Here is a 26,685-nt window from a genome sequence, read left to right on the forward strand (position 1 = left end):
AGGAGCGTGAAATATTAAAATTGCATAGGAAAGTGAGAAACTGTAGAGCGGGGGAAATGGAAGGGGGTTTTTTGGAGTAAATGAGGGAAATAGATGGCATGGTGTAAATGCCAGGACCATTTCATGGGTAGAAACGTGTTTTCTGGATAATTAAAAGATAGGAGCTTGTGAAGCACCACAAGGCTGCCGGTGATAGTCTGCATAAACCAAGTGAGGTGAATTTTCAGTTCATTTCTGGACAGTATGCTTTGGAATGGAATTTTCTGATAACACAAATGTTTGTAACTAGGAATCAGGAAACTGAGGAAACGTCTTCATTTGAGATTAAGTGCAAAAGTTCAAGATTCAAGGACAGTGGAACGTTTGATTTTTGATCAAAGTGAAGGATCTGTATTAATAATGCCAGTTATTGCTTGAAGTGGTGTTGCAGAGATCACCTGTCAATCAAACAGTGTGGGCGGAGCTTGGATTTTCTGTTGATGCAGTTTGAGTTTCTTCTGTTCAGCCATGGTGGCTATCGCTGCCCATGCTAACTACCCAGTTCTTCTTCTTCTGTTTATTCCACACAAACCGGAAACGTAAAACGCATCACTTCCTGTGTACCACAGGATTTTTCCCAGGAAAGAGCTACCAGACACCAGCTGTTTAGAACAGCAAATGCAAAAGCTTTCATGAACTGGATATAGGTTGAATCATTATTGTGCTAATGCAATCAGAGATAGAGGGTAGACATTTATATGAAAATGTTGCAGATTATTACTTTAAAGATCTATGGACTTAAGATGGGAGCATGGAGAGTCTTGGGACTGTGGGTTTTGAAGGGTTTGGGTTAAACTTCCACCTTTAGGTTCTGGATAAGAGGGTGGGAGAAACTAGAATTTATGAATTTAAAGAATTCCCTTTTCAATTTTATAACCTCACCTTTAAGATCAGCAGTTCTCAGGCCTAGAGTACTGCTGGTTTTCTGTCCTACCAGCTAGTTAATTGCAGTTAATTACATTCACCTGGTGTCCCAGGTGCAAATCAGTCCCTGATTAGATGACTGGGATGAAAACCAGCAGGACCCCTGAGGACCAGGAATAAATTCAAAATAAAAGTCTCAAATAAATGAATTTTGAATACTTTTATTATAATAGTGTATAAGTCTTCTTCACTTCCATTTTTTTGCCAGTCACTCCTTTTCTTTCTTCCACTCTTCTCTTTCCCTCGCAGTTTCCCACTGGCTTTGCCTAATTTCAACCTCGCGCCATTTTCCTCCGTCCATCTTGACTATCACCTGCCAATTTTTCTCTCAGTTCCCTGGACACTGTGTGATGACAACAGACAATAGCTTCTTTCCTCTATTTTCTGTTCTAGCATTCTCACCTCTCCATATCTGAGACTGTCTGCACTTGCACTTGCATTCCTCCATTTCCATTCCTGCTGGGGATCAATGAGCCATTTCTCCACTTGCTCTCTAAAGCTCTTGAATCTCTCCTCCATCCATCAGCTCTTTTCTTGCACCACTCCTCTGAATAAGGAGTCAGAAAACTCCCTCCTATCATGAATGGCGATTCATGCTGTTCTGTGCAGAGAAATACAGCACAGGCAAGACGAAGAGTTAATGAAACCATGGTAACAATATCTGTCTTTACAAGTATACCCAAGGTGACATTACTGTACAACTAAAAGGATTAGAAAAAATCTGAACAAAACCAGTGGTAACTCTTGTTGCCCTAGCAACTAAAATGCTAAGATGAGCTTTTCACGAATATCAGAGGCTGTGAACATTACATGCTCTATCTATCTTTGTATCTTACTTACAACTTATTAAATATCTTGTTAATTTCTAGAAATGATGGTTAACACATTTGCAATTTCAACCTTGGCAATCTTAGTAAGGTGCCACATATATGTGGCACCTTACCACGGTATATATATATATATATATATATATATATATATATATATATCTTACCACGATATATATATATATATACATATTATAAATATATATTATAAAACGTGTTCCAAACTCAAAAATACAGCAATTTCTGTCTTTTTTCATGGAATTGGTAACATATCAGTAATGATCACAGCGAAACAGAAAAATTGAAATGATCATAAAGCAATTATGACAATATTGTTACTCTCAATTAAAAGATTCAGATGATTCCTCAGCCTCAAAGCAGTCTAACATTTATGGAATTCATGCAATGGATCTCTGGCAGCCTAATCAATAAACAAAAATCTCCAAATAAATGGGAATCGTAGGGGTGAAAGTGACATTTTAATTTTTGAGCAAAATCATCTTCATTTAGGGTTATAATAAATCTTTGCTATTGACTTATTTATGTTGATTTGACCAGGCGGTGGGAATTACAATACTTCCTGCCTCAAGGCAAAACGTTGCCTATTGTAGTTTTAAATCTGTATTCAAGAAGCATCGGTATGTTCATCTTTAAAATCGGCCTTTGATCCGCTTCTCTTTAAAAATAAATGTGCTCACAACTTGAGAGTCAAAGCTGTGAAGGCCGACATCCATCAAAAAGAGAAGCTGTATTAAAGGGAATGCCAATGTCTTCAATGTGTATAGTGCAGAGTTGCTTTCTATATGTGATGGTATGCACTAGCATGACACTGGCTATATTTACAAAAAAAATCCCTTTCTTAACCCTTACTCCACTAACCTGGTTTGGGGATCCTATCCTTATATAGCAAAACTCTAATAAGAAACCAAATTTCACACATTTTATGAAAGATAGAAATATGTGCAATTTTTTGAATGTGTGTATTTTTCTATGGCAGTGGTTCCCCTGCCACTCCATGTATTCGTTAAAATTCCACCACCTGATTCAACTTAATGAGGTATTGATTAGGTATTGATTGAGCATGCCAAGACACATCGAAGCTGTGAGAAAGAATCAGGGTTACAATCAAATGTGGTCAATAGTTCATAAAAGAATATCAGAAGTTAGATTTTACACAGACACAACCATCTTTAAACTGTGAAACAGAATTTTGATGTGGTGTCTTAATATTTTCCAGAGCTGTATGATCTCTATCAACCTCTACTGGCAACCAGTAGGAATTACAACATCAATACAACTAATCTACTGAACACTATCAAACTACATCACTCCTCTATAGCTGAACACTATCAAACTGCATCACTCTATAGCTGCACACTCTAAATTGCCCATAGGCGTGAATGTGTAGTATGGTAGATGATGTAGTACATGATGTATATGCAGTATGTATATGTATATAGTGATGTAGTATGTATATGATGCCATGTAAAGCCTTTTGAATGATAAAGGGCTATATAACTAAACAAGTCTAAACAAACATGACTAGCAGTGTCTAATGAAAAAAGGAAGTAAATATTGTATTATAGTGAAAATCTAACTGAATCTGAATTTTCACACCTTAACTGTGAGTTTTCAGTTTTCACAAAACTCCCTCAATCTTCTTCATGTATTCAGAAGAACTATAAGTCATCATTACGGACTGTTTTTGTTCGTCCCTCGTCTAATGTAATTGTCCTTACATTTTCATTGCTTTTGACCTGTAACAGAAATTGAGATGTTAAAAGTACAGCTGCTCACACATACAGCCTATATATATGACAGCAGAACAGTCTCTTAAAAGAAGGAAAAGGCAACACTAGTCTTTACACTAATCTTTCCTTCACATTAAAACAACTGGGAGCCTTCATCAGAGCATGAAGAGTGTCGAACACAGGGCCAAATATATCTGTGCAATCAATCAATCAATGAATTAATCAATCACTGAGTTCTCACATAAAGAAGCGGACCTTCTATAAGAGACTGGCTGTTAAGTTTCGCCTATATATGATGTGACCACAGGAGCCGAGGTTTGATTTGAATGTATTTATTTACGCTGTCCTATTCACAAAGGTTTTATTTGTACATTCGTTATCATTATGTACAGTAGAAAAACCCTCTGGTCATGCACGTCTTGATATGTGAGCATAGGTTATATTTGATTAATCCCATGTTCTATTTACAATTCAAATAAAAAAAACAGCTAAACGTAATACAAACAATATATACTGTATATATATATATATATATATATATATAGATATAGATATAAACAAATTCAAACAGCTTTCTTTTTCACAATGCATCACTCAAAAGATGTAATCCATCATTGGCCAGCAATGCCCAACAGTTGAATCACAAACTTTGACATTTCCATTATGACATTTCCATTATATACACTTCATAGGCCACAACTCTTAGCAGTATATTCTTTCTTTTTTTGATAACTGTCAGAAACATTTCAAGTACTTTCACCTATTGCAGCTGTACTCCCCCTACTCAAAAAGTCCTTAAGTAATCCACTGGGGAAAAAGACTCCACCTGGATTGTGTATCAGTCCTATTTTGCAATCAATTCTCTCCAAGTGCCTATTGCATTATTAAAGGACTTTTACATTAGGCCTTTTCCAACAGTTGGACATCACTTTACCGCCTTTCCAGTGTGCTCTCAAAGTAACTTTACAACGCTGCGTGGAAAATGGGAGGGACCAAAATAGAAAAATCTAATTAGACAAAACAGCAACAACACAAACTGCAAGGCGTGTCTTAAGGTGTCGGGGTCTTAAGTATCCTTTTAACCTGAGATCAGTTGTCCTTTGTGAAAGAGCAGAAGACAAGTGAGACCAAGCGGCACTTAGAAAGGCTCAAAGCAGTGAGTAACGCTAACATCAGAGTAATACAGTGTGACAGAGAAAACACACACGGTCTCTTACAGACAGCGACACACACACGTGACATCTGTGTTTCGACTCAGGTGAAGGTGTCCCGATAAAAGCCCGCCGAATCGTCTTGTGTAAGGCCACATTGAAAAATAGTGCTGTATTTGGTTGAAGCATAGCGGCCGTTACGTCCAGTTCATTTAAGGTTGTCAAAAAGGCAACATTGTCATTGGGAGTGAGATATGATACAGGTGAAATAAAAAAAAAGGCTCAAGCTTATCTAAAATTAGCAATGAGAATGGCTATATACCGCCATACACACAGCTTCATTGTCAAGGAGAGATTGTAACATGGGTAATATTACTGTCGAATGACTACAATTTGTGGGGAAACCATAGAGAAGGAAAATGAAATAATTCTTATTCCTTCCCCAAGTGAAGCTTTAGTGGCATACTGTAGATGACAATATTAGACTATTTTAGTGTATTAACCTAGTAAGAACAGATGCTACGCTTGCTCCAAGTCAAAAGGCTTGTGTGTTTTTTTTTATAAAGCTAAAATATGGTTCTAGATTGCTAAAAGATGACTATAGCAGAGAGAGACTCCCATTTAGTAGAGTAGCCAGCTCTTAATGCGAGTTCTACTATAAAGCCTAAATATACAGCATGATGCCACAAACTAAGGGCAGAATACAAATCACAAGCCAAGAAAAGCAATAGCTCTCCTTCATTAACACAGGTATTAACGCATTCTTCATACAGACCATAATTCTTCGCAGATGCAACAAGCCACCCACACTGAGGGCGAAGTGTATCTGCTAACACAAAGATAAAAAGTCGGAGCCGAGAAAGTGAAACCACACAAATGAATACAGTAGAACAAAGGATTTCTCTAAAAATTAAAAAAGCAGCACAGTTTACGGAATTCACACAAAACCACAATCAGTACCATAAAAAACTAAAAATAAACAGAAGACTAAAACCAAAAACAATGTGCAAGCTTGCATTCGAGCACTCGTCTGTGTAGTGTTAGAGTGGAGAAAAAGGCAAGTGTTAATTATCCAGATACACTTCATATAGAGACCCTCATTCTCTCCGGGAAAACAGTCGCACAATTTTGACAAATAATCCAACGTTTCAGAGGTATGTGCCCACAGACAAACCAAACTCAAACTGAATATGATACATATACACGAATATTAGTGATTATACCTTCGTTATGTACAGCGATGCACGTTTGCGCTACAATTGTACCGCAGTTAAGGTTGAAAACAACGAGTTTCAGCCCCAAACACTTTGTGTGAGCTGCAGGAGCGACGTTAAGCATTACAGAAGTTCGTTTTTTTTTGTGCAAGGCAGAGGAGTGTGTGAATCCCAAGCCACTTCCCCCCTATATGGCTTTCTTGTTTATCATGTAACAATGACCTATTTTTCTCTCATGTGTAAATGAGAGTGAGAGAAGAAGAGAGAGAGAAGCGTACGTAAGTAAAGTCTTCACTATCTGTTGTCCGTTCATCCATCACCACTTTCCACAGTTTTCATTAGAAGGACGGAAAAAGCCTTGAAACTCATTCAGATCATGCGACACCGAACTTTTCCTTGAAACCAATATGAATGGCATTCTTTGAGGCAGAGTGACAACCCCTCTTGCCAAGGTTGCCCACCCATCCTATGTAATTGTAGGATGGGTGATGCAGCATACAGGTGTTGTGTGAATTGGAGTTTTCCTACTTGCGCGTTGATAATATTTATGTAAACTAAAACCGATGTTGTTTTGCCTCATTTTTTGCTACTTACGTTCTGATTCATCAGTGAATCAGACGGAAGTTCATGTTGCAATACAACACCTGATAACCACGTCTAATCAGTTTCATCTCAAACCGCTTGAGTCGCAGCATCCTGGAGTAGAGACACAGTTTGCAGCAACACAAACAGAGTATGAGTGATCTCAGCGGTAAATCCATCATTTGTCCGTCTATCCATCCCTCTTTCTGTCTCATTGTCTATCCTGAAACCATATCCATCTATTTAACTGTGAGTCTGTTTCACTGACTACCCTCAGGTCTGCGCGTGTGTGTTTGTGTGTGTGTGTGTCCGTCAGCACCAGGGCTCCCTCTGGGCTCGGCCTCGGGCCAGGCTGTCGGCCCTCTGCCAGGCGCTCCTCATGAGGGCGAGGGCTTCACCGCAGCGCTTCTGCACCGACGGGTCCGACACGTCTCGCCGGGGGAGGCCCACCTATGGGTGGTGAGAAGGACACGCATTAGGGCAGGCATTCAACCGATACAGGCTTTTGAAGGCAAACATATATACAGTCTAACCCTAATAAGCACAGTAATACGCCATCATGGACATATATCAAAGGTTATGACCCTCTGCACTTGTTTCAGATTCTGGCTGGTGACAATTGTTTTATTAAACTTATTAAATAAAGGTGAATATATCTTCCCACATGGAAAATGTCTGTCCAGGCGGTGTCCAGTGCCTCCAGCAGGCGATCTCTCTCTTCACAGCCGCTGAAGTACAAGACCCAGGGAGGGAGGAACTGGGCCCGGTCCACAGCAAACTCCTGCCGGGGAACAGGAGAAACAAAGTGTGAAGACTTCAATTAAAACTTAGAAAACTTAAAAAAAAAAAATATTTCAATACCCTGCATTGATAGAGTACATCATTTTATTTCAGTCTACCACGTTTATTTCAAAAAGCACAGAAGGGATACATGACTATCTTTTTGACCATTGTTTCATCATGTTAAATTCTTTGATTGAAAGAAACAAAACATGAAATTATTTTTATGTTCTATTGTCATTTGTATGATGAGCTAACAAGTGTGATTAATGAGTAATCTGATGTTGAACCAGTTTCTTTCGTTAGATGATGATGAAAGACTTGAGAGATATGCTTCAATGCCCAGCCTAGATAAACAATAACCCACTCTGTGTGATACCCGTGTTTGTGTGTTTGTTATACACACATATTGCAGCGTGATATATACAGTAGATGTGTCTTGTATGCCAATGAGGGCTGGGCTGAGAGCCAAACTCTACAGCAGCTGATTTCACTGACTAGTATTTCCCGGCAGAGACTTCCATTTCTTGCTGTGGGTGTCAGGTGATTGGCAGTAAGCAGAGCGTAACGCAATGCAGCGCTGATATGAAAACACTCAACTCAGGCACAACGAAATAACGACAAAACAGAATTGTTGACCAAACCAAATGAAGACTTCATGTTTACTGTGATGGATTCTCTCACTCTGTGGAAGGTGTTTTTCATACTGTACAAGAATGAATGGCAGCAAATGGCTTCTTCTAAAGGGAGGAAAACGAGTGCTGATATCTCCAACTATACTGACTGTGTGCAGACACCAGTCGGAAGAATGTACCTAGACCATTGACACAAATTTTAAAAAACACCGGTATTATCCTTTAAGGCGGGGTGAAGCACTTTTTCCCAATGGTAGGGGAAACTCTGGGATACATTACTGCTTTTAAATGAGGAAGTAATTTACAAAAAACATTACTGAACAATAACAAAAGGTCCCATGTTATAGGAATAAAATTTTTCCTCTATTTATATACATACATGATCAAAGATGTTCAATGAAGACATTGTTAAAATTAGATTTTAAGTGGTTAGATTTAAAGTCATTACTTTTTCAAAAATCCACCTTTTTTACAGGCAGTTTCAGACAGTAGATGATGCTGACTGGCTGATATCTGCTATTAAATAAAAGGCCAATATCTAAACTAAACCATGGAAAGAGCTGAACAGACTCACGATGATGCAGTACTCCTTGCCGGCCTCCAGGCTGACAGTGGTGACATCGCAGAGATCGGCGCTGCCCAGCGAACGGAAGAAGCTGGTCTGGCAGTCCTGATGGAAGGTCAGCAGCTTTGTGTCCGTCACCACAAAGCAGCACGAGATACACGGGGTAGGGGCGACGCCCTGGGGGATGACCTGAGGGGAGGGAGAGGAAATGAAGAAATATACTTTATCTACTGATTGATAAATGGGGAAAGTTGATACCTGACTGTTCAAAAGAATAGGAGTCGTATTTGATGCAGAGGATATTTTCAAGCAATATTTATTTTATGACAGGCAACTTCCATTTCATGTAAGGTGTTTGTGGATTACAGGTGAACCCGGTTTAATCATATCTTATTAACATCAAGGGGGTTTGCATCAATACATATTAACATTGTGCATATGGGAAGTCATACAAGTAAAACCCTGATGCCTGAACAGTAAATTGAGCAGGGCATGGGAAGCCTGAACAGCTCGCACTGTGCATACCAACAGGGATTATTTGTGTGGGAGGCTTAATGCTTTATAGGCTGGTAGAAATACGCCTGGTCACTTTCTGTGCTGTGAGGCTGTGAAGAAAGCCACTCCACCGTGACTGATTCCCACTTGAGCTCGACTTAAAAGCCACAATGTGTGAAATCATGGAGTGTGGGATATTATGAGAAGAAAAAGAAGACTGTTTGCTCTAATTAACCGTGTTTGTATTAATTATCTTTGCGGGGGGAATTTGCGCGTGGTCCACAAACTGTGCGAACTAAATCACGTTTGTCTAATTCCTGGAAAAATGGTCGTAGTTCAAAAACAGAATAATCCTTCCTCCGCAACAACTGAATGGACAGAATGGACAGTGATGGCTGAGTTTGTTTAGAAAGAGACACATTGAACAGCGCAAAAAGATAAAATAGTATAAGATAAAACTTCATTGCAGTAGTAAAATATTAACAGGAGACAGCAAAGAAGAGACAGAATATAAACAATAGTAAAGCAATTGGAGATATTAAACATAGCACGACTCATAATTACTACACTAGGACATTTCAGGGAGAAATATAAGAATGAAAAGTATGAAAAATAAAGTCTACAGCATTGTGAGGGTGTTCAAAACAACTGAAACGAAGAAAAATAAGTACTGATAGAGATATAAAAATATCAAAAAATTTAACTAAAGCTGCGGTCGAATAGTCAAAAAAATACGTCCTAACTCCTATTCCTAACCACTTTTCCTTGACCTCGTTGGAAAACGTCATGAGGTCAAGGAAAGATGTGAAGGAGAATTCATAAGGACTTAGGAAAAGACAACCGCGGTGCTAAGAGAATCCGACTGCACTTACACTAGGCTACGTAATTATGCGACGGCGGATGTTAATGACGTGGGTCTGCCGTGGTGAAACTACAATGTTCCGAATATGGACTACTAAAAGCGCATCTTAGATACTTCGCCCCATATAAGCCTATGCATATAATAGCTTAAGAACCACCACACAACTCAGTAAACACCTTGAAATGTTGACTTGATTGTGCTTTGAAGTTGTTATGGCTGATACAGGCCTTTATTAAGGCAAGGGTTTCAGCATCTGTGACTGAAGTAAAATTAATTAATGATATTCCTAAAGGCTGGCAATACAACAACGCTCAGAATGAAGAAATAACTAATGCAAACTGAGCATAGGTTATGGCATAAGATGGAAAATGCTTAATAAGCAACGGCAACTTGCATGATGATCTGCGTCCCTTGTCGGTCATGATCGTTTGTTTTCGTGAACGGCCGAATGGTGCGTCGCTTTAAACGTTGCTGCCACAAGGAATTGTGGGACGGCATTATCTCCTTTCCTTTCGTAAAGGATCGTCCAGTGTATCCTATGCTAAAGGAGCTAAGTAAGGAAGCACTGAAGCACCTTTCCTTAGCATTTAGAGAATTCGAACAGCTCTTATCATGGCTGCCACTTAGATACTTCCGGGTCATTTCACTCAGTTAGGAACCTTCCTAAGCAAAAAAGACTATTCGACCGCAGCCTAGGTGACAAATTATAAAAGCATTGAGATACAGTATATGCAATATCTGAGATCTCTAGGCAAGTATTTGCTCAACGCATGCTGTGTGAACTATGCGAGTCTCCCCCCCTCACCCCTTTGGAGACGGACTGGCAGAGAAACTGCATCCAGTCAGCCATGTCCAGCTCGTTGTTGGCGCTGAGCTCCAGCGGGGGGCGCTCCGTCAGGATGACCTGGAAGGCGTGGGGACGCTCTGTGCTGTTGGAGCGACGGCAGCCTCCGCAGTTCTCTCCTCTAACAAGGAGAGGGGAGACAGTGAACATGGTCTTTGACTTCATTATCTGTCCCCATGTTTCTGAACCAATGAGAGCTCCCATCAACTATTCCCAGTTTCATCTTTCGGCCAGTTGAAGCTTACCCCATGGTGATTGACAGCAGTGGTGTCACGTCAGTTCTCTCTGAATACTGGTACAGAATCCCATTGCTTCAGAGGAAAGAGGACAACCATTCATATTCACATCAAAATATTTTTTATTAAAAAGGTGCTACGTGCGGCATTTAAACATCTATAAATCATTACAACATTAATTTTGAGACAATAGCATTACTGTAAATAATTACTGTAAATAAACGAGACAATTACTGAGAAGATTGGTTGGATTTGGCGGGAAAAATCTGATGAATTATTTTAGATTTTAGTCTCCACTTCGCATACAATAGCTATGGAAACAGAGATAAACCTATGGATGGATCCAACCAGGAAGCGCACGCAAATCGAACAGCAGGCAGCTAAGATCATAACACACTCGTCCATAATGGATTGTCAGGATACAAGGTGTTTACTGTCAGTCTTAAAGGCCACGATTATTCCAAGGGGAAATGACATGCGCAGTACGAAGGAAAGAGGAATATGGAGACGCATTTTAACGTCAGGTGTACATGTAATCCAGCCAAAGCATATCTAGACACAATCCGGATACAAGACGCATGTTAACACCAGTTGGGAAGGGGGTCGATGTGGCGCGCCCGTACCTGAGGACGAGGTAGCAGCTCTTCCACAGCTCCTTGCCCAGGTAGGTGGTGCCGGCCCGGTACAGCAGAGCGCCCTCCTTGGTACTGCAGGACTCTCTGAAGCACGGCGGGCCACCCTGGGGGGAAACAGTCATGTCCATAGGATCCTCCCAGTGGACCAGCGAGTACAGCCGGATAGCCACCTCAGATACCTGGAGACGAACCCAGCATTGTTTAAACACCACTGTGGAAATCAGCCAAAGAACATCAGTTTGAGAGGATGGGAGAAAAACATGGATTTCCAAACCTTTCTAAGAACTACAGATATACCAAAAGATGCTACAGCTGCTAAGCTTTTGTAAAATGACATCTTCAGCCAGGACTGTAACCAAAACGATTGAATATAGCTGTTGTTAAGTGAAAGCCTTGTAACTCCAGTTCTGGTGATTTTCATGTTTTAACTTCAGATGAAGGATTACATGGTCTTCTACGGGTTGAGAAAATTCTACCCCTTGGAACTTATGAAACCCTTTCAAAACCCTTTGGATAACATAAAAAATGCATCATCATCAGGCTAAACACAAAGGTGTTTTGACATTTTGGAGATACATGGTTTTCACCCAACAGCAGCGATATACATTTAACTGTGTGACTGCTACATTTGGGAGCACTGATGCAACCAAACCAAAAACTACTACTACTACTACTACTACTACTACTACTACTACTACTACTACTAATAATAATAATAATAATAAACTGGCCTATTCAAACCATTTAAAACATCACATTTTCTCCCAATATACCTCAATGCTTTTTTAAATTTACTAAAATCCACCTGCATTTGTGAGGCATCTTTTCCTATTACAGTAGTAGGAACATTTGCTACACTCCAAGCCTATTATTAATTGAGTGTCAGGATGAATGATCCAAATAATCAAAACTAATGGCTTTCTGAAAGTCAAACTGATATTGTTTCATTGTAACCTACACCTCCCAGCTTTTTGATGCACAATATGAATGATGACAGTGATTTAACCGCAAGTCACGGCTCCGCTAAAACAGCGTATGTTGTCTCTAACGCCAGAAATATGAGTCCATGTACATTCATAAAAATCACATAACTGTACAATAACTTTTGGCATGATGTCTCTCTCCTTTTTACAGCTTTTTAAGATAATGTAGATCTCTACGAGTCTCCATGGAAACCACACTTTGTTTGCAGAGTACTGACAGCGAGGTTTAGAGGACGTTTAAACTAGTTATATGAATTATAATTATATTATGAGAAATTAAAACGTCGGGGATTATCAATATACCAGTTCTTCATACGCTCGCTGTGAGCTGGGATGGCAAATTTCTTTCGTCACACGTTTCAGAAATAGTTGCTGCTCCTTACAGCTCTCCTGGTGCTTGTAACATTGGAGGGTGGGAAAAAAAATGAATTTATTATTTATTCTTTTCATTTCTGTACCTCACAGTGAGCTTCCTGGGAGACAAACTTGGTGAGGGCCAGTTTCTCCATTGTGGCATCGGTCAGGACAGAGGGGTAGGGAGGCTCGCGACAGCCCTTCACCATGGCCGACTTGAGGACCGACAGGAACCAGCTGGAGGAGGGAAAAGTGGAGCGGGGGGATAAACTGGATGAAGTCAAATGAAAGATTAACAAGCATGGAATTCGTGATAAGCTGTGACCTATTTGGCTCTATGAAACCAAACACAAAAGCCTAATACAGCGTAATGGTTACTTGAAACACTGCATCCTGGTTGGATGTAGTTGCTATTGGAGACACATTGTATGTAGACTTTGTTGTTAATGTGAGCAAATGCGTTTCTAACCACCTCCAGAGGTGATTTATGTGATTGGATCTTCAGTGTAGCTTTGGTGCATTTACATGGCAGCCACACTGATCTGTTGTGTCTGTCTGTATGTGTAATTTTCAATTCACTTTCAATGAGAAGTGTCCATTGTCTGGATGGGGCTGATGACTCATCCGTCGTGACGCACAGAAAGTTCAACCCAGTTGAACTTTGTCTGAACAGACGGATTCGTCACCATCCAAGGCAGAAAAAAGCCGATGAACACAGAGACCTTAGAGGAGGCTATTATTTATTGAGTTTCCAGCGATGCTTCTTTGTGTGATTGCCCCCTTACTGTACTTCTGCCACGCCCACCATGTTCACATTCCAGAACAACCCAATGGACAGAAATCTATCCATCAAAAATGACATGCAATGCCAGGTGGACAGGAGGTCTTTGATGCTTTGCACAGCAGGACAACCTTTATGTGTTTGATCCATGTAACAGTCCGACAAGTGACAAAACAAGAAATGAGGGAACATGTACACTCACTCAGTCAGTGAGGCATCAGCTGTGTCCAACAGGAACTGTCTTCGTCTATTAGTGCAAACCACTGTCACTGTCTGCTGGTCAAGGCCCACCTAGGAGAGAGACACCAGCAGGACAGCTGAATGAGCGGAGAAAGCAAACTGACACTTTTGACTTTTTACACCTTCATGGGGTAATTGGACACTTTTAGCCCAAAATTATTCACTTTGAAATTATAATGATGTAGCAGCAAGTACTAGAAAGAAAATTGATAACCCCATTTTCATTACGATGCTGTGAGGAAAACACAAACTGAGATGTAAGACGGTTTAGAAGACATTTTCAAATACAGTTTACATTTACTCAGCCATGTACTCAGAATGGCATCACTGCTAGTTATCAGAGTTCAATTCAAATGGCTTTCATATGTTCTTAAGATTTATTAGCACTGTTGATATAGGTTATGTTAACTGATAGACTACACTGTACCAACCAATAGAGTTACAGTGTTGGGAAATTTGTTCTCTTGCACTAATAACCACATGATCTGAGTGTTAAATGAAATGCGTTAAAAGTGGCCGCATGACATTCTGTTCTTTGGTTGGTTGTTGATCAGTTAGGCTCATTCTCGCGTTCGCGCTCATTCTCTGTAAAGTCCTTTGAGACATGCATGTGGTAAAGGGCTATAGAAATAAACTTGAAACTGTTAACCTTGACGACATAGACAACATAGCCTCTGTCCACTTGTAACCTTTAAGAAGACAACATGAAAAATGAAGGCAAAAGACAGCTGTGTGTGTGTGTGAAAGACCCGCAGCCAAGGACCAGCGAGAGACACTTACTGAAACATAGTCCAGTTCATTATAAGAGACAGCGTCTTCCACTGTGTATGGCTTCTCCGCTGCACCTGAGGATGACAGCACGAGTAAAACCAAGACATGTCAATATAACGTTCATCATTCTCTTTCCTACCATCTCCTGTGAGCTATTCCTGCTCTGTATCTCGAATGAATGACAAATGGGCAGTAATATTAGCTAACCTCCATGGCTGCATGTAAACAAGAAGTATGCAGGACATCCTTGCATGGAGTTTTTTCTGTCCAGAATAACTGCATCAAATCACCTTTTACCAGTTACTCAGATGATGCGATTTTTAATATGAACTTAAACTCATTCCCCTAAATTTCTAAGCAAATTATATCCATGATGTTTTCAGCACCATGGAAACAATACAGGCATTTTTCCCCTCTGTAACAAAAATGTTGAACTGTTCCACTCCTTGTTACTACAGGATGGAGCCAATGTAAGATAAGATAAGCTAAGATAAGATAAGATAGCAATTTATTGATCCCCTTGGACCGGGTCACATCAAAACATTTGCAATTGGCGGACAATGCCAAGGAAGTCAAGTATTGTCAAATGCAGGAAGCTAATAAAAGAAAATAGGTACTAAAATAAAATAAAGGTAATGTACATAATATACAACTATAGAGACAGTGCAAAATGAGTGCAAATAAATGCAAAACTAAATGCAAATAATAAATGCAAATAATAAATACAGATTCTATCTATACACTCTATGTAGCGCTGTGTGTTGCAGCCACTTACCCTTCCTGAGCAGGTAGATGTAACAGTCAGTCAACAGCAGGTAGAGGGGCTGCAGATCCCCCTCCATATGGCCTGTACTCATCCTCACCATCTGGGGACGCAAAGATGAACCTCCATATTCATCTATCTCACAATATATTGTTCACTGCTCATGTGTCCTGGCAACTAGATGGCATGTAGCACATTTTACATGACAGCACAGATCATTCAAAAGCTGTAATAACTATTTCTCATGCTATAACACGCTATTGAGATTTATAACATGCTATTGAGATTTCATACATTAGTTTGGCAGATTAAAGCTAAAGAAGTAGATTGTGCACTATTCAAGTAAAGTATGAAACACAAATATTTAGCATGCACAATCACATTTTCTGCAAAAATATTTGCTTTTGTAGTTTCTGCACATCATCGTGGGGAAATAAACATCAGTATGAATAAGGGAAAATGAGTCTTTACCTTGAAGAGCTGCTCCTCGTTCTCTCTAAACACATGAATCATGAGTAGTAGCAAGTGGTTGTTGTCCACCCTGAAACATCAACAGTAAAGAGAGAAGATGGCTTAACGGTGTATACTTGATTTTCCAGCAATCTACAGAATATCAGTTACAGGTACATCTCAATAAAGATGGTAACCATAAACATACTTTTGCTTACCAATTAAAACTAGCCTGTGTTTTTCACTCAAGTGAAAGGCAAGGGGCCTCATTCATGAAACTTTTCTTAACTTGTTCTTACTTTTGTTCTTAAGAAACATGCCTACGCAAAACCAACGTGGGATTCATGAAGCATGCGCAGAGTCTCGATTTTTGCGTATTCCAGGTGTATCTGATGATGAATGCCACTTGTTCCTTAATTGGATGCGCGTGCCTGTTGATGCTGATTAGCATAGGTAGACGCCCTGGCAACTCCATAAAAGGTCTGCTGTCTGAAGGGTCGTGCGCAAATGGAAAGCATTACTGGAGTGGTGGAGAATGGCAAACAGACCCAAGAAGAAAAATTCAAACTCTGAAATACAAGTGTTGTATTCGGGAGTGAGAGAAAAAAATATATATACTTTTTAAAAGTGTAAGCAGTGGAGTGACAGCAACTGAGAAAGAAAACATGGCAAGAAATTACTGATGCTGTCAATGCTGCAACATCAGAAACACACACCTTGAATTAAATTAAAAAGAAACCGTTTGACTGACAGTTAGAGTCTAAAAAGCGAGGGCTAGGATAGTCTAACTCAAAATAGATGCAGTTTATTAGCTCCAGGCGGAGGGCAGGGCGCTGCCAAAATGTTTGGCGAAATAATATGGAGACTGTGCTGTCAGGTGTCCAGTCATCAGTGGAGTTGGACACTGGTTTAATTCAAGCAGCATCTCCATCTGATGGTAAGCTCAGACTTTAGGCTTTATAATAATATTGCTGGTTTTGACTGTAGCTCTTGACAGGAGCTTTCTTCCTGCGGTGTCCAAACTCATCACAGCCTTCCAGCTCAGTATGCTGCGCTCGCTCTGTGGCGGAGCGAGTGCACGTATGATAATTATATGATCTCTGCTGAGGGGTCTGAAGGTTTATCAGGTGTGTCATTAGCAATGTGGTCAAGGCATAACCTCTATCACCTAGAGACAAACTAGTTAGTCTTGAGACTCTGGTTAATTTAACTTCCATTCAGTCCAATATGTGTAGTGCGTCTCCAGCAGCACCTGCTCAAGACGCACGACACCCTACTGTTCTGCAGCACCGAGTCATGGATCCCTCCTGGACAGCTGGAAACCACATGTAGGAGGTTTAGGTTGGCGTCACAAATTAATTGAATGTTTATGGTGTGTTATTGTTTGCGATTTAAATAGGGAAAGCGTTTGGAGACGGTGCTTTGATGTGCACAGTCTATTGCTCCTGTGGTAAGATAAGATAGAACTTTATTGATCAATACATAATAATATAATATGATAATATATATACGATACTAATTAATCACTTTAATCACTCATGTTTCCAATTGAATAGAATTGCCTATGAATTTGTTCATATCGGCCTAGCTTTGTTAATATGGTTATTATCACCAGGCTTACAAATGGCCTGAAACACATTTGGTGTTGATAATGAGGTCTGGGACTGCTTTAATAGATTTCCCTTAAAGAATAAGGCATTTCAAGCAGAAACCACTTCATGCGTAATGCCCCACGCATGTTTCCAAACACACGTAGATTTTGATCGTACCAAAGGGTAAGAAAAAAAATGATGAATGCCGAAATATTCGTGGAAACGTTCGTAAGTACACTTTAAGATCAAATCTGATCGTACGCACGTTTCGTGAATGAGGCCCAATGTGATTGAGTGATTTTGTATGAACTCCTTACTTGAACTCTGCAGGATGAGAGATTTCTGTCGGACTGAGCTGCTCCCCTTCCAGCTCTTCTTCTGCCTCCTCGGCCGCCAATTCATTTTCGACCGACACTCCTGACTCCTCTTTCTCTTCCTTGTCTTCCAGTTCCTCTCCCATTTTCATGGTGGGCTCCTGTCCCGCCGGTGCTTCTGCCTCTCCTTCATCTTCATGGCCACCAGGAAGAGCTTGCGACTGGCCATGCCCTGCAGGGTCATGGTGGCCACCACCCTTGGCAGCAGGGTCTGGACTGTGGGGGGTAAAGCAGTAGAAGTCTGTAGGCGCAGGAGAGGCCTGCAAGAAGTTGGGGCCAGGGGCCAGAGGGGGACGAGACATTGCCCCTGGGGCCGGGTCGGGTGGCTCGCCCCCCGGATCCTCTCGAAAGGGCTGCTGCGCGGGAGGCTGGGGGCCTTTGCTGCTGCCTTCATTAGTCTTCCCCTCCTCCTCTTCGGGTCGTTCCCAGGCTTCCCCCCCGTCCACAGCCCCGTTGAGACGGTCCATGACGTCGCGGAGTGGCTGGCCCACGTTGTCCATAGAGGTGTCCATCATCTCCGGGAGCCGTAGGAGGCCGTCTGCCCCTTCCTCCTCTCGTTCCTCCCCATCCCCCGTTCCCCTCCTGCTCCTCCTCCTCACTGTCTCTGCCCCAGTGTCCAGCTGCTGTCCCGCAGTGCAGCTCAACGTATCTACATCCTCCCCTAACCCCTGTCCGTCCTCCGGAGCCTGAAGGCCGTTGTCCAGCTCCACCTGCTCCGAGGAGGCAGAGTTATGGATGCTGCTGCTGGAGTCTGTGGAGCCCTTCCCACGTCGCTTCTTGGCTGGTTTCCTTCGTCTGGCCATCCTGGAAGACCGGAGTGGTTAGCTGTGGTTCCTCCAATCTAAATACAATTGGATGCACTATTCAGACAAATTGTGAGCCTAGTAAGTAACCTGCCAGCCAGATACTGTGGTAGTCTTGTTACACCATGGAGCCCTTGCCACTGTACCGTGGTCATCAAGAGGCAAATTTACATCAGTCAGGAGCAGTGTTGGGCTCGTTACTCCTAAAATGTAATTTATCGTTACTATTTTCAAAAGCAATATTATTACTTTACTTAATACTCCCTGCCAACAGTAATTCGTTACACTACTCGTTATATTACTTTTCCGTTACACCCCACAAAATTGGTAATTGCGTCCTTTCTCCTCAAAATTCAGACTTTGCATGTGCGTCTCTGTGTGAATGTCAGGGTAATCGCTGGTAAGTGCAGCTAAGGCTTCAAACTAGGATCATGAGCGAAGTTTTGTAGAAGGTTAGTGAGTTTACTTCAACATGCACAGTTCATCACGGTGTGGACTGTGGAGATGAGGAAGCTCTAGCTACCTGATGACCTCCAGCTCGTTGCTGGTGCTCTCCGTGTCGTCTCCGGCGGCGGCGTCACGGTGGCTGGCCACGTGGACCGGCGTGATGTCGGCCGAGGTGTTGGTGGTGTTGGTGTCTGAGTCCTCGTTGAAGGGGTTGTGTCTGGATGTGGGGCTGTGGGCGAGGGGAGGGGGAGCTACCTTAACCATGATAGCGGAGCAGGTGGTGGCGCCGGCACCGAGGACCACCGAGTCGCTGATGACCGTCTGGGGATCCGAACCGCTGGATCGCGGGCAGCTGGCCGGGTCGGTCAGGTCACCTTCTACGATGACGGACAAGACCAAGACACTGGGTTAACGCAAAGGCAGCGGACACATGTTTACTTACATACACTTAAAGGAATACACAGAGTTTTTGGTAGACTGTGCCGCTGGTCAATTGACCTCTTAAATGATGAGAACATAGACACCAAAATCATCGATAGGTCCCCAGTAGATCATTGACTCCGGTGCTCCATGCTAACACTTTAGCATACACTATGCTGAGTGATAGCAGGCTCCATGCTAACATTTTAACATACACTATGTTGATTGGTAGTAGGCTCCTTGCTAATACTTTAGTATACATTATGTTGAGTAGTAGTAGGCTCCATGCTAACACTTTACCATACACTATTATATGGCCTGTAGATTCATAAATTTTAAAAAAATGAAATAACATCAACTCAATATAGCTGGCTCAAATAGCCAGGTTTATTTTTGGTACCATTTCAGGTGAGCGTGATTTTAGCTGTACTTCGTACTGTGCTGTACTTCCTTTGATGATTTTGCTGTCCATGTTCTCATCACCTAACAGCTAAGCTGACCAATGAGACTTGGTGTATTCCTTTAACATCAATGCACATACATGTCATGTTAGGGGTTGCAGTGTAGTTCTTTGGCAGGGTCAGAGAGGCATACAACAGGATGCATAAGATACAGGTGCACAGGCAGCAGCTTTGTTTGCAGTGGCACAGGCCTAGGTCAAACTTCACTTCTGTAGCTTACAGGGATGGGTCATAAAAATCGAATATTTGAATATTCATTCGCAGGGACCAGCGTCAACTTTTGTAATTTGGCGTTTATTGTTTTTAAATTGAGATACATTGTTAAAATAATTTTAACAGAGTGATCCAACTATGTGGTGCTCAAGCTGAGTAAGAGCTATGGCACTGAACATCCCAGAGCTTCTGGTGTCATTTAAAAAACCTTCTGCACTTTCCCTGCTGTTGTTTTGTACTCATCCTCTGTTAGCTGCTTTCACTAGCAGTTATGTCTTTATCAAAGCCAGACAAAAGCCCAGCATGGACAGCTTCTTCCTATTGAATATGCACATTTTCATTTAGACCATGCATTGAATAGTCAACCATGAGAAAATGGACTTGTGCACATCCCTAGCAGCTTAGCGCTAACAGATGCTGAAGTGAAACACAGTGAAAAGCATGTTTGCACTGTACGACTTTTAGCAACAACTTTTCAACATAAGCCTACATAAAGCATGACGCTACAGGAGTTTGGCTGAACCTAGACCAGTGCCACATATATCCACACAGGAAGAGAGGACATAACGAAAAGATACACCAGACAGACAGAGAGACAGATACACTGTACTGGAGACAGACTGAGACCAGACGGAGTGAGTACCAGCTGCATCAGGCATTTAACTTTTATTTTGTTGGGGTCCACAAGAAGGCAGAGTGAGCGTTAGGATTGTTCCCCAGAGGAGGAACACTCGCATAGCATGACAGACATAACAGCTTACTGTACACATTAAACACTGAATTCCCAAGAGAACAGAAGAGCTGTGTTTCTTCCCAAACTTACCAGTCAATATTAATATGGTGTATGATGTGTATGCAGTATATCTTCTTGTTAAGTCAAAAAATATCACTACTGTGCATGTAAGTGCATTGTCACAATGTCCATGGAGGCTGTAAGTGAAAATACTACTCTATGACACAGGGAGAAGTCTTTCAGTTTGATCGGACCTCAAGTTTCCACAAAGTGCCATCTAATCTACATTGGTTACCTCAGAGCCCTGACAGATAACTTGCTTTGATATGAGTAAAATTAAAAAACACTTAATATAATAAGCGGGATTGACCAGGTAAACTAAAACAATGAAGAAACAAGTTCCAAGAAACTGTGTTTTACACAGTAACTCATTATTTTGGGTGATTTCTCTGTTTCTCCAGGTAAAAATTACCTTCTCTCACAAATACTATACCAAGAATTCCGTTTTTACAATAATATATCAGGTTATTTATTGGCTAGCTAAAGAATGTATATCAAATATATGCTATATAAAAATCATAACTTTAAGATCTAAAACCATATACCTTGCAATTTAACCCATTTCCCAAGTACAAGGTATTTTCATGATGCCCCTTTGATCAGGCTTGCATCTAGCTGCATTTTGCTTATGAACAAGTCTAATTACTGGCTAGTGTCTACCCAGAGAGGACCCAGGATGCATTGAGCACAAACTGCGGGATGGCCATGCGTGATGCTATGATGGGAGGGAGGGAGGGATGGGAGGGGAGGGAAGAGTGGACGGAGGGAGGGGAGGGGAGGGGTTAACCAATGTCCCACCTTCCCAGTCTGCACTTGGCATTGACTGCAACACGGGGAAGATGTCACCGAAATCATAATCTAAAAAAAGGAGGGATAAGATTCAACATTAGAGAGGAAAAGTGGAGACAGGAGAGAGGAGATAGAGAGACAATGGTACCACCATTGTCTCTCTATCTCCTCTCTCCTGTCTCCAAAAAAGAAAAAAAAACGTGACATATAATACACATGATAACAACAGACATGATGGGGGAAAAAATAGACAAGAGGGAACTAAAATGGGGGAGGTGACTCAGTACTTTGTGGATAGTGATGGGGGAAAGCATTCACATTGAGCACTGCCATCACCCCGACGAGACGGCTACAGTCTCTCAGTGTCGACACGCACTATTCCAAAGCATTCTGTAACCATCAGCCTTTGCAAGCTGAGCGATCCATTTGATAAAATGCACTTCGGTATCTATGAATCACAGGTGTCTGCCGGGATAAATCCAACCTCCGGTTCAATACGCCATTAATATCACCATATGAATTAGTGCCATCGCATAGGAGTGTGTGCTTGACCCAGCAGAATGTGTTCAGATCAGACACAAGAAAAACCAAAGAGCAAATTCATTCAGCAGGAAAATAAAACTACAATTGGTCTATATAATCATGATATAAGTACCCAGACAAGAGCCCTTTTAAAACAATCCCAGCACATGGAACCGATGCTACAAAGTTGATTGAGCGAAAAAAAAACAGGCGCAAGAGAAAAGTAGCGGTCCTTACCTTCGCTGGAGGGGGCTATGGCGCTGTCGTCCCACTCCAGGTTGGTGGAGGTGAGGGAGGTGAAGGAGTGCAGGGACAGGCTGTCGGAGCTGGGCAGCCGCTCCTCGAAGTCCAGCAAGTTGTGGGGTTTGTAGTATTCCGGCATGTAGGGGGCCACATCCAGATACGGCACGTCCTGGGTGAACCGGCGGGAACCGCAATTTTAGACAGACACTGCTACCATTTAGGAGCTCAATCTTTGCATTGATATTGGAATGAAACGTGTACAAACCAGCTCCAGATCGAAGCGAATGAACTCCAGGCCTGAGACCAGCGTGAGGAAGAGTGTGAGGTGGTCATGGCTGCAGACCAATGCATTCCTGGTGGAGAGAAAAAAAAAGTTAACTCCTGGAATGCACTGAACATCACAAATTGATGATATCCAACAACTATAAGAGTGCCTGAGGAGGGTGGCTCTTTCCTTCAAGAAATAAGACGAAAATCAACATTAATGGATGACTCACTTGAAATAATACTTCTGTAGTAATCCTTGGTTCTCCTGGAAGAGGCGCAGGTAGCTTTCTAAGGAGCTCTCACTCAATGCCAGGTATAACCAAGCACGACCTACACAGAATAGAGAAATACTCTTAAATGCCTTCTTTTCTTTTTTTGTATTCGTTCCCGTCTGAACTCAAAAATAGGTCAAGGCATGCTTAGGAAATACTGTGAGGGAAAAACATGCCGTTGAGGACCTAGAGCGTAAACAAACAACCCATGTGCTTTATAATTTATCAGCATGTTACAGAGGATGAGGTCAACTTGAAATTGGGTCATTTACTCAGCTGTCACAGTCAATGGCAATGCATTAAGAGACATTAGAACCATATTCAAGTTGGACAGTGCTGAAACTGGATACAGTTTGCGTGAGTGAGAGTAATGCCTGCGCTCTCACTTCGACCGAGGTTGGTTGCTATGTGCTGAAGCTCATCTATCTGGCGGACAGCCTCCCTCCTGGTGAAGTGGAGGACCAGGACCCAGTAGCCGGACGAGATGTCCTGCAGCCTGTGATGCAGAAAGCAGTCAGTCATACCAAGCATATGTGGACCAAAGGGGTGACTGCTGACTTAACAGGAAAATGTGAAATTATGGAAACTTTGACCTTTTGCACACACACAGAAATGGCGACTCAGATGGCAAAGCAGTGGAATTAAATAAAATGTTCGAATGACCTTTTAATCAGTTCTTTATGCTCCATATCAGATTACACAGATTTCTAATAATAACATCTAAGAGGAACATCCAGCCCTTCATAATTTATATGTTGCTTTAGTCTAACAGCCGTCTAGTTCGCCCATAAAGCATCTCCCTATTTGCAATGAACTTTCACTATGGGTTCATAAGTGCTGTGTCCCAATGAACTGTGACAAATTCAAGGTGTTAAGCAATTGGACTGGTTGTCACAGGGTTATAAAAGGGCTTGGAATGGTGTGTAATGAGGCTCAATCTATGATGCAGTAGACTCTTTCTGTTTGCTCCGGGAATAGTCAAATTATTTTGATTACTAATTTAGTTTCTGTTTAATTTCTGTTTCTTGTCCAGGCGGGTCTGATCGGCTCTGCTGACAGACTTTGCGAGGGGGAGCTGGTTTGAATTCCTGTCCTGTGAGTCTGTTCAGTACAGCAGGATGTTGGTTTGCATCCCTGTCTGTTCAGTTATTTGCATAAGGTAGTTCATAATGAAGGTGTTTATAATTGACTGTTCAATTATTTGCATAAGGTAGTTCATAATGAAGGTGTTTATAATTGACTGTTCAATTATTTGCATAAGGTAGTTCATAATGAAGGTGTTTAGTGTCCCCCAATGTTTACACAGTTCTTACTATCATACAGTAAGTTCAGCGTGGAGCTTTTCTTTCCTGTTTATGACTGGTCGTTTATGGCTGTCCTTAAAAACACCTATGTTTATGGTTGCATAACATCTAGGTTGCAGTTTTTCTAGTTTATTTCTATTGATGTCATTGTAAAACCATGAGTTTAGCTTCTTACCCGTACAGCAGAGCATGGTCAAGGTGCTCACAGAGCCGCTGCAGGACCCGGTCGTGATTCCGGATGGCTGGAGTCTCGTCTTCGCAGGCCGCAAAGTAACTCTGCAACTGTGGAGAGACAGGCTGTCAGCGGTGTTTCACTGGAGTCTTTTGGACATTTTGGCTCCAGGTCTCAGTCACTACTATTCCCATTTCCAGAGCTGGTTGCAATTCCAAAACAATTTGCATTTAGACAGTTAGACAGTTATTATAAGGACAAGCTTTAAAAATGCTCCCACAATCCCACGATGCATTTTTCCAAGTATTAAGTAAAGAATGAATGAATGAAAGGGTGGGGGACAAAAAGACAATATTATAATTTCCTATAATTGTCAGTGTAGGTAACTATCCAACGAGGGCCCCATCACTGCTGAATACATTATGGTGAAGGACTGAGAGCTAGTATGAACAACCGCAGTGTGTAAATAACTTCCAGGGTCATGACCCAAAGAAAGGAAATGTGCATCCAGTGTTAACAACTCCACATGACTAAGCAATGTTTGTCTGAGGCAAACAGTATGAGCTTTGTTGGAAGTGTGAGACATACAAAGGTTTCACAGTCCTAACTCAGTCGTTACAATAAATAGAGTTAATACCGGTTAATAGCCACATCCTATTAAACCAATCTGGGGTTAGAGAGGAATACACGGGTTCAACTGCATTAAACACACAGGAATAGGGCTTCCTAATACACTCGCCTGATTATCATGTGACTATGGGACTAGGAAGGGGAAACATTTTTGCCAGGAGAGGAAAACCTCCTTGGGAGAGGATAGGGAAGCCCATGATAAATAGGATTTTTTATATGCTTCCAGTAAAAGCACATGTTTATGCAAAGTCAATGAAAGCAAACATTCAGAGTGAGAGCAATGCTGTCTGTCAGGTTATGAGGAAGGTAGTTTCACAACACTAGGCATAGCTACACACAAACCGTAGAGATTACCCAACTTGAATGGGAATTAGGAGTTAAAGTCTATTAGCTCACAACTATGATATTTTGCAAACACTGCACTGACCGCGGCACATATTGCAGGTATGTTTACAACACAACCCGCAGTGAGGAAACATTGGGGCTTGGCGCCACCATGGTCAAAAAAGGAACCCAGAACATGACAACCGAAACGCTGGAAATTGTAAAACATGAAGATTGAGAAGTCTAAGGGATAAGCTTGTTTTGTTGATATCATAAGGGGCAAGGCCCTTCACCCGTCAAAGACTGCGAGCTAAGTGGGACTATCTGTGGACATGTTGTGCTCCCCCTTCACTTGACTTGGAAGTTGCCCCCTTTGGCAGACAAAAGATGACACTTTATAATTCAAATCACGTGAAGATAATAAACCAGTGAACTAGATAAGCGTGCTTACCAACAGGGTGAGCTTACCTTCTTGACAGACAAGGAGATGTTCTCCAATATGCGGTCCTTGACTTTGAGTTGATCCATCACTGGTCTGTTGGCAGCTTGCAGCAGGCTGTCAGCTGACTCCCGGAGCAGAGCTGTTGTTCTGCTAAAGCTAACGTCACCTTAGCTAGCTAACGTTAGCTTATCCTCCAACACAGATGATTTGCGAACAACAACATTGGCTGTCAACTGTACACACTGAATCAGACAGCGCCAGTAATAAACATAGCTGCTAATGTCTAGCTAGCAGTTCGCTGTGACACGCTAGGTCAACGGACTTGCCAGTGATGCAGTTAGCCAACGTTACAGTACTTTGCCTGGCGGTAGCCGCTGACTTGTTACTAAAGCTATCAATGGCTAACAAGCTTTTGGTTTCCAACTACCATTAACTTTTCAGCGGCAACTTCGTTGAGCAAATTTTCTGTTTAGTCAAGTCAAACTGGTTAGCTACAGTGAACTGCTTGAAATTACCCTTTCGCGTCTTTGCCGGCACAAATCCAAAATGCAATTCACAGCTAACGTGAGTTTCTTTTGCTAGCCTTCCCTGAACTCCCACAGCCAGCGGGTTACGTCACTGCTAGCCCAGATACCGTCGGTTCTCTTGTATGGAAAGAACGTTTAAGCAAACACCATTCAAAAATCCAGCTATTTAAAGTTTTCTGGCTTATCGGAAAACTTGTATATATCGTAA

At 41.7% G+C, this 26,685-nt stretch overlaps 1 protein-coding gene across 2 annotated transcripts; it reads right to left on the reverse strand.

The window, feature by feature from the left end:
* Positions 1 to 5,573: 5,573 nt before the first annotated feature.
* Positions 5,574 to 26,479, reverse strand: plekhm2 (pleckstrin homology domain containing, family M (with RUN domain) member 2). 2 transcript variants are annotated; one of them, XM_071916689.2, is made up of 20 exons: positions 25,977 to 26,479; positions 24,558 to 24,664; positions 23,465 to 23,574; positions 23,037 to 23,136; positions 22,805 to 22,892; positions 22,534 to 22,708; positions 21,784 to 21,843; positions 19,175 to 19,475; positions 17,792 to 18,652; positions 15,904 to 15,973; positions 15,445 to 15,535; positions 14,679 to 14,743; positions 13,861 to 13,949; positions 12,982 to 13,114; positions 11,529 to 11,719; positions 10,915 to 10,980; positions 10,631 to 10,790; positions 8,478 to 8,657; positions 7,153 to 7,269; positions 5,574 to 6,938 (listed from the first exon to the last, which is right to left on the reverse strand). In XM_071916689.2, exons 1-20 carry the CDS (start codon positions 26,034 to 26,036, stop codon positions 6,801 to 6,803), a joined length of 3,162 nt encoding a protein of 1,053 aa, XP_071772790.1. In that variant the 5' UTR covers positions 26,037 to 26,479; the 3' UTR covers positions 5,574 to 6,800. The 2 variants fall into 2 exon arrangements, with proteins under 2 accessions (XP_071772790.1, XP_078144665.1); XM_078288539.1 differs by lacking the exon at positions 21,784 to 21,843.
* Between the last annotated feature and the right edge of the window lie 206 nt (positions 26,480 to 26,685).

This window comes from Centroberyx gerrardi, chromosome 14 (assembly GCF_048128805.1).
Source record: "Centroberyx gerrardi isolate f3 chromosome 14, fCenGer3.hap1.cur.20231027, whole genome shotgun sequence".
Taxonomy (NCBI): Eukaryota; Metazoa; Chordata; class Actinopteri; order Beryciformes; family Berycidae; genus Centroberyx; species Centroberyx gerrardi.

What these genes read in the sequence shown, in the direction of transcription:
- plekhm2 (XM_071916689.2), bottom strand. Translation starts at nt 26,036, where the DNA reads ATGGATCAACTCAAAGTCAAGGACCGCATATTGGAGAACATCTCCTTG. An exon ending in ACGAGGAGCAGCTCTTCAAG is followed by an intron (nt 15,536 to 15,903) that starts GTAAAGACTCAT and finishes TTGCGTCCCCAG; the next exon opens with ATGGTGAGGATGAGTACAGG. An exon ending in ATGAACTGGACTATGTTTCA is followed by an intron (nt 13,950 to 14,678) that starts GTAAGTGTCTCT and finishes TCTCTCTCCTAG; the next exon opens with GTGGGCCTTGACCAGCAGAC.